Source organism: Alligator sinensis, unplaced genomic scaffold (assembly GCF_000455745.1).
Source record: "Alligator sinensis unplaced genomic scaffold, ASM45574v1 scaffold1567_1, whole genome shotgun sequence".
Taxonomy (NCBI): Eukaryota; Metazoa; Chordata; order Crocodylia; family Alligatoridae; genus Alligator; species Alligator sinensis.
Window position 1 is genome coordinate 421584 of NW_005842646.1, and position 12509 is coordinate 434092.

Genomic DNA, 12509 nt, shown 5'->3' on the forward strand with positions numbered 1-12509 from the left:
AGGAAAAGATTCCCACTGATCTCAGTTGAAAATTGGAGAGGAAACCAACTGGGTTCAAAGGGTTTTCTAAGCACTGGTCATCATGTGCACTGAAGACATCTTCAAACGCTACTTATTTTGGGATGGGCGTCACTGATTTCTATTCAAACAGAACGAGGTATCAGAGGCCTGAACTTTTCCACTTAAAAGGACGGAGGGTGGAGGGGGGAAAAAAAAAAAGAGAGAGAGAAATGGAGCTATTTAAAAATCTGCTAAATGAAGCAAACAAAATGCACCCCTATAAATCACGTCTGTAACACGTGCCATTATCTCATTTGGTTTTATACGGACAGCTTTGATCATTATTCAGCAGTGGTCTTCTACAAAAACATTTTAGCATTATATTGCACAGTTCCCAGCCAAAACCAGGAGAGACAAACAGCTTGGCATTCCCTACTCCACTCTTTTAATCCTAAAAGGAATGAAAAGCAAGATAAATGAGAACACGTCCATAGGAAATTCAGACGTCTCCGCGACAGAGTTTTTAAAAGGCGAGCCATTAGTGATGCATGTGTAACAAGAGTGACTAGAATTGGGTTTTTTATGCCGAAAGCCAAGAAAGAGGGAACCTTGGAGGCCATGCCAGCCTAAAAATCACATGAAGCATCATCACACCCATGTGAGCGGCTGCATGGGACATGAGCCTCACCCAACCATGGTGTCAAACCCCATCCCATCTGCCTGGTCTCACAGTGAGCCGGAGGATCCCCTAAAAGAGCCTCCAGTAGCCACTCACCCACCCCAACACCGGGAGTTCTTGGGCAAAGGGCTGGTGTGCAAGATGTGCACTTCCCTTGCTACGGGCTCCACCTTCCCAAATGCTGCAGGTCCCTGGAGAGACGCCGCAGCAGGATGTTCTCCATGCAAACTCCTTGCACTCATCTGGACCCAGATGTCATCCTAAAATAAACGGCAGTGCCAAGTGAGACAGACAAGAGCTCCCCATTGCAAGTGCATGACCCTAACGACCCAACGGATGTTAAAATGCATCGATTGTGCTTACGAGAGGCAAAGCTATGGCTGATACTGCCTTATTTCATCCATGACCTCCTCCTCTAACCTAGAGGAGGGGTAAAAAACTTTCAAGAGCATCTAAGGGATTTCCCTGGGACTTCAGCTCCTCCGTGCCCAAGACATTTCTGGAAACAGGACTCGGGCTGCAGAATCCGCTCCAGAAGATCCCATCTAACACTTAAGTGCACAATGAGTCCAAAAACTTGTTGGACCAAAACTGGGAGCTGCATTGCGAAAATGTAATCACGAATAATTTTTCACTGGCTCGCCGAGCTCCATAGGCAACACAATAGGGATTTATGGATCCAAAAAACCCCGGTGGCTTTCAGATGATGTTCTCCCAGTCAGCAATAAAACCATTAAAAGCTTGAAATATTAAAAGTATTGAGCCAAGAAAGCTTCACGGATATTTTTGGAGTGACAGGATTTGTATTGAGATTCTCCACAATGATGAAAATTATTTTTTTCTGCTGGTCTTTGCTTTCATACCTTACCACTCACGTGACCTTCTAGATCCCGAAATGATTGACAAAACCACGCATGGAAAAAGCCACCTGGGAACTGCGGCGAGTAGGTACTGGCTTAGTCGAAACCAAACGCTTCCCACAGGCTTCAAATCTATTTTCAGTTTTAAGCGATAAATGGAACTAGCCTCTAAAATGAATTAAGAAGTGCTCTGAAGATTAAAACTTCCCGATAACGAAACCAAAAATATAGGAGCAGCACAGGCCAGCGGACGATTCTGTGGGCGAGTATAATGGGAAGCAGCCTGCACCCGAAGTACAAAGGAACTGATTTCAGAAGCTCAAAGGGAAACTCTTCTTGAGCAATGCTGTAATTTCAAAGCAGTTACCGGAGCTGCCCTTAGAAGTCCCTTGCTAACTCTAGTGGAGAAAGAAATCTATTAACAGATAGGAAGACTCTTAAGAGCCCCCCTGCTGCCTCCCTCCTCACACCTGGCACTGTGATCCTAATCCCAGGAGAAGCGTGACAGCTAGAAAGTCCCCAGAAAAGCAGGCTCACAAGGAGGATTAGTCCTGCAGAAGTTAAAAAGGCACAATCAGCATCTCGAGAACCCTGGCAAAAATCACATCAGTCTCATTGTGGTGACAGCTGGCTTTGCAAATAGCATTGAATCATCAAATCTGATGACAGATGACATTTCCATCCCTGACTACCAGCATCTTTTTTTAACTGAAGTATTCCTGAATGCGGTCCCCACACAACAAGAGTCCTGCCCACTTCCAGACCAATTTGGGACAGTGTTAAGTGTGGTCCAGAGGTGCTGTTCACACCGAGAAAGTAACCATCTTCTCTGCATTTTCATGACCTCGCCGTCTGGGTCCCAAGGAAACAGCCTCCCATACAGAGTGACTGCTGCTAAACCCCCGTAATAGCCCCTTCCACATTTGGGATATAATCTGTAACCATTTACCTCCAGTGCAATTCCAGTTGGGCTGGCTCCCGTCCTCAATTGCTATGTAGTACTGCAATGCGCTGCTGCATTTTACTCTCATGTAGTAGCTGAGGGTGCATCTACACATGCACTTTAATGCACATTAGCCTATTTTAATGTGCATTAAAGCATCACAAAAAACCCAGGCATCTAGACACGTGCTCTGGGGTGGGGTGCAGAGGCACTTTCATTAAAGCAGCTCTCGCATGTATTCAGCACCCTTCACTTCAAAATGGTGGCAGGGGCACTTTAACTAAAGCTCATTTGACATGCCCCCGTGGGGATGCTCAATACACATGACATGGAGGCTGCTGGAGCGTGCTAATTAGCAGACTCGATTAATCAAATCTGTGCGATGCATGCTCATTAGCACACGTTGTAGCAGAGTATGTGCCCCCATGCTCTTCAGCTAATAAGCATTAAAATAGGATAATTTACATTTTTCTAGCACCCCACAGTAGAGGCACTAGATGTAACGTGAATGACCTAAAGCACATTAGTTGAACGTGTAGACGCACCCTGCAGCAATGAAGCACCTAATATTTATCAGGACATCTCCTGAGAAATGGTTGGCGTTTCACTACAGACGGTGCTTGCCTTCTCTACGGCAGGGGCTTTCTTTGCCTCTTGATTATATTTGCAGAAGATGTAACAAAGATTCTGCTATACTTATTCATCTGGATCTCTGTTTATGTTGACTTCGCAGTAACTCATCTGTGAGGTTTTAATACCAAGGTAGAAAGCCAATTTGCAAAATCTGCTCATTTAATTCTAGAGGGTGCTTTGTAAATTAGAGGGTTAGAGCATTCACCACAGGCTGGTACTGTGCCAACCTGTGTTTTATGTGCTCTCCGAGTGGAAAATTCCCAGGGTTGCTCACGGCACTGAGACATTAGGTCCCCGCTTCCCAGCCCTGCCCAAATAGCTTCCACCCCTCCACTCAGCGCCTTTCACCTTTTGGGCTTCAGTCTGGAATCAGCACCTGGCTCTTCCCCTTAAGGACTACACAATCCTGTTTGCATTTAAAACGAAGGCTGGAGCAGCGGTGCCGGCTCTTGAGATTCAGTGCTATGCTCTGTAATTGTTGCTATATACAAAAAGCCTGAACTCCTAGAGTCATGCTATTATAATAACTATTATTATAAGTTTCTGTTTGCCTAGAGGCCCAAAAGCCATAAGGCAAATGAACCGAATCCACATTTATTTGCTTTAAAAAAAAAAAAAAATCTCACCCTTTTTTAGAAGTAGAAAGGGAAAATCTGACTCAGCCTGCTTAAATGCTTAGCATTGGTTAACCAAAGTTTCTGAGTGCACGCACCTAAGGGTACCTAAATAAGTGGAGCAGTTTTCAGAAATGCTGAACGCCTTCTGATCTCGGCATCTCTACTGACTTCAGCGGGAACTGGCAAGTCCTTGTTATCGCTGAAGAGCAAGCAAATGTATCTACGTTCCTAAATGCATATTTAATGGCCTAAATCTTAAGCACACACATCTGACAATTCTGGATGAACTGACATTTCCTTCATGCGTCTTGGTTCCTCTTTTTTTTTTTTTTTGTTTTCTTTCTTTCTTTTTGGTAGCAGGAATTTTCCATTTGACTTATTCATTCTGTGATGAGCAGAATATTGTGTTCCTTTGCAGACTATTTGTATCTCTGGATTTTGTTCTGCTGGTGAGTAGGCCAAGTCTCTGTTTAACACCTAAAGCAGGACCCTTTTGTGGGGGTTAAGCAGCAGCTCTGAAAAAAAGGGCTTGGGGGTGACAGGGGACAAGAAGATGGACAGGATCCAGCAGTGTGCCCTTGGTGCCAAGAAGGCTATCAGCATCCCGGGCTGCACTGGCAAGAGCATTGCAAGCAGATGGAAGGCAGTGATTTTTCCCTCTATTCAGCACTGGGGAGGCCACATCTGGAGTCGTGTGTCCAGTTTTGGGACCCCCACTACATCTTGGCAAGAGTATAGCAGAAGACAAAATGGTTGTGGGGCTGGGGGACAGGACTGGTGAGGAGAGGCGGAGGGAACTGGGCTGATTTAGTCTGGAGAAGAGGAGACTGAGGGGGATTGAATAGCAGCCTTCACCTCCCTTCAGGGGGGCTGCAAAGAGGATGGAGCTGGGCTGTTCTCAGTGGGGGCAGATGGCAGGACAAGAAGCAATGGGCTCAGGCTGCAGCAAGGGAAGTTGAGATTGGATAGTAGGAAAAACACCCTAGGAGGGTGGTGAAGCACTGGACCAGGTTACCCAGAGAGGTGGTGCAGTCTCCATCCTTGGAGGTTTTCAGACCCTGCTAGACAAAGCCTTGGCTGGGATGATGGAGCTGGGGACAGTCCTGTGTGGAGCAGGGGGGTAGACTAGGTCACCTCCTGAGCTCCCTTCAACCCTCATTTTATATGACTATGACACAGAAGTCAGGTCCAGCTCAGGACCAAAGATGAAGAACCAGCTCCGTGACCTTTTCCAGGGCCGTACAATGACACCACGGTGAAGGCAGGAATCGACTCCCTCTCCCCCGAGCTCCAGTCCTGTGCTTGAACGCCAAAATGATCATCTATGCCGACCTCACAGACACCAGCCTACTTCCAGCACGGGATTCCCTCACTGAACCTGACATCATTTGTTGGCTGCTTCTGCAACTCTCCTGCTAGAGCCCAAAATCTAAAGGATTAAAGAAAAGCAGCGCTAGGAAATATTTCTCTGTGGCAAATTAATGTCTGGGCCAAACCAACCTTTTCCCTCCAACTAGAGTTCATGTGCATTAATGCTAAAAATAATTTTGCAGGGCAAGCTTAAGGTAGGAAACCACAGAGGAGAGCCACTATTAGCCGTACAAGAATACCCAGACCTATTTTCTTTTTTGTGCTTTCAACAGCAGTGAGCACATTAACTTCAAGCAGTGTTGGAGTTGCATATTTTATGAGGTTTATTTGCAATGTATATCCTTGATAGGCTTCATCTGTGGCAGGAAGAACAAAAGCAGTGATGATCATCCTCCTGCTTCCCTATGGTCATGAAGCAAAAATCTGCAAGAAGCTATGGTCATATTTGGCTCGCTTTTGAACTAGCAAGAAGGCAATGCAGCAGATATTTAGGTATCAATAGAGACGGAGACAATGAGAATGCATGAGAGATGTTTTTGGAGACAATCTTCAAGAGAATATTTGTGAAATGATTTTTTTTAAATTCAAACTGTGGCAAAAACAAGTATTAAGAGCATCAGTAAATAACCCAGCATTTACAATCTGACTTCAAAGCCCTCCAACCTGTCTAGTAAAGGAATTATTATATTCAGTCAGCGGTCACAGAAGAGTTTTCAACTTCCCCCGTTGGAGCCAAGTGTTGGATTAGTTACCATCATTTTTACCCCTTGCGTTACTCCTGCCCTAGATAAAGAGCAGGGCCACGTAAGCAGGGCCTTTATTTTTCATCTGTGCTTAGGAGTGCATTATTTTCCAAAATACCAAGATAGCTGAGGTGTTGGACCCACCTTCGGAAGCATATGCTCCCATGCCCTTCGTAAATAGGGATGCCTTCTCGAAGTAAATGCCGTAAAAAGGGAATTCCAGATTCTCATCTGCAGATCTAGTGCAGACAAATTACTGAGGAGGAGGAAGAGGAGGAAGCAAAGGAAAGGTGTCAACTTGAAGTCATGTTCAATGATGAATTCAAGTAGCAAAGTAGGAGGAAGAGCTCATATACCAGGTGTGCAAGGAAGGGTCAACCCGATAAATGAGTAGAGAGAGACAGTAGGGCTGTTAGTCTAAAGATAGGTAAAAGACAGGGTAGAGTGGCACCTTACAGACTAACTCAGAGAGGCTTGAGCTTTCGTAGGCTATAGCCTGCTTTGTCAGACGCTATGAGTACAAGCGTTGAGAGAACAGGGGAGGATAGGAGACTAATTGCTGAAAGCTCAGAGAGACAAATTCTCCTTCATCCTAGGTGATGCTAATGACAATTAAATTAAAATTCCCCATCATTATCCTTATCAACTTAACGGGGGAATTGAACGCTGGCTACAAAAACACTCCTGGCCAAAGTGAATGCTAAAAGATACGGACACGAACAGCCGGCCCCGCGTTTTCAAAGAGACCTCCTATAGCGGTTTTGAATTTGATATGACAATAGGGCCTAAAAACAGTCATATTTATAGGAAACAGTAAATATATCTGTGTGCTTCCAGTTTTATGCTTTGGAACTCAGTATGTTCTGATAAATTTAACAGAGACACTTCCATCCGAACACTGTTAAAGAATCGTATTCAAGCGCTTAAGGGCAAAAGTTATTTATCCTGGATCTCAGATGCAGATCGAGTGGCGAGGCCGGGCAATTTGCAATGCTATAGTTACGGTTGTGTCAGCACTCTCATTACACACCTATGTCTCTATCGAACAGCCAATACCACCTCTATTTGTAAAAACTGGCTCTGGGCTCAGATTTGACATAAAAATCCGAGCTGAGCAGTAGCAATATTTTTTAAATAAACTTTAAAAAAAACAAAACAGTGCCTTTTCTTTTTTCTTTGCAATTGCAAAACAACAGATTTGCTTGCTTTATGTTCCTTCTTGCATGTTCTTATAAGTCAAAAAGAGGCTCAATAAGAGGAGGAAAAAATAACACTTAAGCACTAAAGACAAGTTATAATTTAAATAAGTACCTAAATATGTACGGCGTTAATGAAGTAAAGCATCACTTCCAAGTACAACACACACCTTGTTCTTATAACTTGCTCTCATTTTCTATGAAATCTTGCAACTCTCCCTGATTTCTAATGTCAAAGAATAGATTTAGGCCCCAGTCCTGCTACTGATAGGGTGTTATCGCATCGTTACCATCCCCTCCTTGATCTTCAATGGGGCATTAGTCCCCATTAATTCCAAGGTCAAGACCAAGACCTATAATGTTTAGCAATGACTGAGGAACAGGTTCTGCCTCTGGATAAATTAACATCCAATTGATTGCGAGGAGGAGTTGAATCCCCCTCCTCACCCCCCCACACTTGTGCATTAATGCTTTTTGCAGAGGCGTAACAGGATTGCACGCAGGTGCCTGCATGCCACTTGAGTGGTGAGTTATGGTAGCACTTTCCATAGCAAAGTTATGGCAGCATATGGTAGCAACAAAGGTGTTGCGGCTTTGCTTTCTACCCGTGGCGAATAATTAGTCTCAAGCATCTCCGAATCGAATGGGTTGGTTTTGCAAGCGTTTTTGCCAGCTGCCAGCCACTAGCCAAGCTGAAGCCTCCCTGCATCTAACCTGCAAAGATGCGCATCTCCCTGGCCTTCCAGCCATACCTGAAGCGATGTCTCATCAACCCATTGCTAGGGGATGCAACACTAACCAACTGAGACTTAGCTACAATTCTGCAATTCAATTTACCCAGCTGTTTCTCTTAGCCAAATACTGGAGATGAAGAGCCAAAGCGCCAGACCTAATTAGGAATTTCAGGCCATTTGCAGGTTAGCGGTGCAGCCCTTTCTCCAATCACTCAACAGGGGCTCACTGCACGTGTTGCACAGTCGCAGGCTTCCCCATTCGATTCTCCATCAGAAGGCATTATTGCGCGGGGCAGGGCTATCCCCTTGGCTTTGCAAGATGAGTGTCTTATGACTGCGCTCCGGTTGTCCCGTGTTTAAATAAAAGCAAAGGGATTTTCTGAGCAAGACAGACACGGTTTCCGAGGAAGCTCAGACATTCACACAGTATAAAATTTAAGGACTCTGGTCACTCCTGATAAATAATAAATGTCCTCACAGCTGGGATTATGTGCAGTCAAGGGTGGGAAAGGGTTATCACAGCAGGGGAACCCAGGCCTGCTTTAGTTATGCAGACCACAGCCTGCGCAGTACGGTGCAGGCCTATCCTGTGCATCTTCCATCACGTTAGCAGACTGCATTAAACCAAGAAAAAACGCAGTCCGCTGCCCCCATAGACTGCAATGCTCTGCACTCCGGACACAATCCCGTAACTCAGGGGGACTGTGGGCCAGATCCAGCCCCGGTCCACAGGGATCACCACAGCCTGCGACCCTGTGCACTAGATTAGGAAAGCAGGACAGCACGGGTCCCAATCCTGGCACTCGGGACTGGGCAACGTAGTGCAAAGCCAATCCTGAACCAGGTGTGCAGGCCCCGTCCTGGCGTGGGGTCCGATCCAGCCCGCCAGATTGCACCTGCTCATCTGTCCCATGGGGCAAACAGGTTGAGCACCACCGCTACAGCTCCCCATCCATTTCCCAAAATATTCAGCACCGTAAGACAAAGGACCAAAAGGTGGCTAAGAAAATTCTTTTAATTTCTAGGCTAAAGGCATTCAAGGCCAGTTTATACCTATTTGTTTTTGTGCCCATATCATCACGCTGAAGCAGCCTGGCTCTTTCAGTCTCCTTTACCCCCGACCACCCTAGTACCGCTCTGCTCAGGTTGCCGTTTGAATTCATCGTGCTCGGACGCCGGCGATCAGAATTCAAGCCAGGTCTCACCAGCACCCCTGACAAAATGACATGAATATTTCCTCCCTCCATGGGAAATATCTCATCTGACACATCTGCGAACAGTATTTGTCTTTATCGTTACCAATTCCCGCTGGTGGCTCGCAGTCATGCTGTGATCAAGTACATCCAGGTCTTCATCCTTGCCTGTCATTTCCAAATGATGAATTCCCAACTTACAGCCGTCATTAGTCCAGAAGTGCATGACCCTGCACTTTTACTATTAAATTTCATTCCATTTTCGATTACTACTTCTATTCTCTTTCAATTCATCCCATCTCTTTCCAGACCTCACTGCATAGCAGCCCCAATTCTTTCCCCATTCTCTTTTCATTTATATGGTTAAAGGAACGCGTTACTTTTTTAAAAATATATCATTTGCAAGATCTAATTCAACTTGCCTTACAGCACTTCTCACTTCATCCCTGCACTTCCCAGATTTTAACATGCACCTTACTCTACTGTTCAATCCCTTGTTCCATTATTTGTAGGCTCTCTAATGACTCCCAAAGCCTTTAAAGGTGCTTATTCATTCAGTTAAATCTGGAGCCCTTCCTTATAAAGTTTCTCCCAATTTAGTTAGAGTGCAACTTTTGCACTTTTGACTTAAAGAAAATTCCTCACCTTCTCCCTATTTAGGCCATTGAGCTCTTTACTCCAGCTGACTTCACTAACTAGTTCAATTAATTACTCAACAGTTCAGCCGTTTGGACTAGGAAGCCCTGTCTCATCATAATCTTGGGATAGCTGTCAAAGCTTTCCTTACTGCCTGGAGGCACAAGCAGTTCTTCAGAGGGGTCTGAAAAGCCTGGGCTAATCAAGTGAGAGTAGACCAAAGGGAATAAACCACCTAAAAAGTCATTTATCAAGCCATTAACAGATGCTTTTCTTTACACTTCCAGTTCAAACTGGATCGACTTGTGACTACTTGAATCTCGGAGCTTCTCTCTACACCTGGCTCTTTTGCCATACCCTAATTAGCTACTCTCAGCACCAACTTCTTGTTGGTTCATCACAGCCAAGAATACCTGGGTTCCTTCAGTATTACAGACAAGGTTCTTTGGGTAAATCTGATATCTTTTATTAGACCAACTTAAATAGGTGGAGAAAACATTTTGGCAAGCTTTCGGGTTTAAAAACCCTTTGTCAGGCTGAGGAAATCTCTGCAGTTGGCGTGTGCTCTTCCTGGAGGGTCCTTGGACCAACACGGCTACAACCTACACTTCAGTATTACCAGCATTTGTTCTCCTGTTTATTGCTGCAATGTAAAATCTCTCCCATAGTGACACAATTCCTGGTAGTCCTTCCCAGTCTAACAGTATTATGGATATCTCCATCCTTACCTGAATCAAACCCAAGCAGAACCCTAGCTCTAATCCTAAAGAGAAACTCATGCCATTTTTGGTCCAAAATCACTGATTCGTGCTATCCCTTCTCATTGCTTTGCAGCCCAACCACACAGCTCCAGCAAAACAGCTCAACCCCAGGCAAAAACAGGTCTCCTGTTTCAGGGCACTTTATGAAGTCCTTGAAATCTCTCATTACAAAGTGGTGCTGAGCGGTCCAAAGCTCATCGCTCCTATGGGTGAGCCTCCAAGTCATCTCTGGTCATCCCCCGCTCATCTAGAAAGCAGGAGCTGCTCTTTGGAGAGTTAATCCCCAGTTCCTAGGCATGCACATTTTAAGTGCTAGCAGGAGGCAGGATAACAACGTCGACTTACGGAAAGTGATGGCTATAACACAGAGTTACAGGAACAATTTAAAAAGCACTCACTGTTGCTGACAGCTTCCCTCCGCTCTTCTGAACGTACATGATGGAGTCTCGTATCATGGAGAAGAGATTGAGCAGGACGTGCTCCATGTCATAGACTCCGTGCATGCCTTTAGTCAGCCCATCCAGGGACCGAATATATTCTCTCCAATAATTATCTATCTCCACCACGCTCGCTAGACACCCTTGCATCACAACACTGCAGTATCCAGCGCAAGGCTTGGCCAACAAGAGTCCTTGGCAATGCGAGCAATACCACATTTTCAGCAGCGCCCGCCCACAGTCCTTGCTGAATTTTAAGTGGTCAGTCGTGTTTATCACTTCAATCCCCAGGTTGAGCGCCTGGAGGAAGACTCGAGTTGCCTGCAGCGACTTCGACACTTGCGTCATCATTGTTTTGGGATAATTACCGAAGATTCGGAGGTCCCGCCTTGCTACCCGCAGGCACTCGGTCATTTCCATAGAGGGGTCCGGAAAGCCCGGGTTAATTAGGTGCGAGTAGACCAAAGGGAATAAGCTGTCAAAAAACTCGTTTATCATGTCATTAACATTGATGTCCGAGCCCAGTATGTACAGCGAGATGTCCGTAAAAAGTTCTCCGACAAACTTGAGAGTCCTGGGCCCCATGTTCTGGTAGTGGTTCCTAAACATGGTGTTGGTGTAGTTTCTTGCATGCCGTACTACAATTTCGAAGGCTTCTGAAAAACAAAATAAAACCAAGAATTAAACATGACAATAAGTTCTGGGATGGAACAAATACTCTGATTCCACGGTTAAAATCGAGTTCCTGTTCAGAAAATGAGTAATGTGCATCTGTACGGGTGGCTGTCACTATTAGGTCCACTGTACATCCATAACACACCATGAGCAGGCCAAGATCTGAGGAGTGCATACGTTCCAGGGACACGAGTTATATTTCAAATGACAAAAGCGAAGATCTAGTTAACATTTCAGCTTTTAAATAAAATATTGATTAAAGAAATGGACTAGATTGCACGTTTTCTCTCTCTCGTATTGATTTGAAATTAACAGGATTTCTATTGCGAGGCTCCTAATTGAAGACGGAGATAAATACTCGACACCAAATTGCATCGCATTTGTATATCAGGAAACACTAAAGGATGGAAACCTATTACGAAACGGAACAATATTTATAGGAGAGGGACTGTAGGGGTTACTGCAACACTCGCTCTTCTTTTAGAGTGTTTTAAGTCATTTTGGTGTCTCGGAAAGGTACCGAAGGCCAGCCCGGCAGCTGGTGTTACTGGGCGTAGCTGAACTGAATCCAGTGGGTTCACACCAGCTGAGGTGCTGGCCTCTTGCACTCAACATTAACCCATGCAACAAGCTGATGAAGGAATATTTCTAGCAAGAAAGCAGCTCAATATCTACCCTAGGACGCTCTGCTTAGAGCCGTGAAGATGCCAAGCCAATGGCAAATACACTGCTGTGCTGGCACCCGTGGACACGGTGACTGGAAAGCATCACTGTAAGGATGTGGGGCCTTTCTAGGTGCTAGTTTCCCACCAGCCTTCTAGCCCCAAACAGACAGCCGAGGCCAGGTTGCCTCTGAGCCCCAGGCCTCATGAATAAAGAACAGCTAAGGCTCACAAGTCATACCGCAAAAGGTCTCCTTCTCCAATACTTGGCAATCTGAAAAGCAGCAAGAACACCAAAAAGATGGTGGGTTTCTGCTTCTCAAGCTGTGCCCTCCACTCCGGATGAAGTTCTGGGGGCGCGATTCAGCA

General features: G+C 45.4%; 1 protein-coding gene across 2 annotated transcripts in view; it reads right to left on the bottom strand.

Annotated features, from left to right (window-relative positions):
- The window catches only part of GPC3 (glypican 3), a 246051-nt gene that overhangs the window by 91391 nt on the left and 142151 nt on the right, over positions 1–12509 (bottom strand). For both annotated transcript variants that reach the window (XM_014524665.2, XM_025215478.1), the window contains one exon: positions 10765–11459. In XM_014524665.2, coding sequence (XP_014380151.2) covers positions 10765–11459 — 695 coding nt within the window. The remainder of the gene's footprint in view (positions 1–10764; positions 11460–12509) is intronic.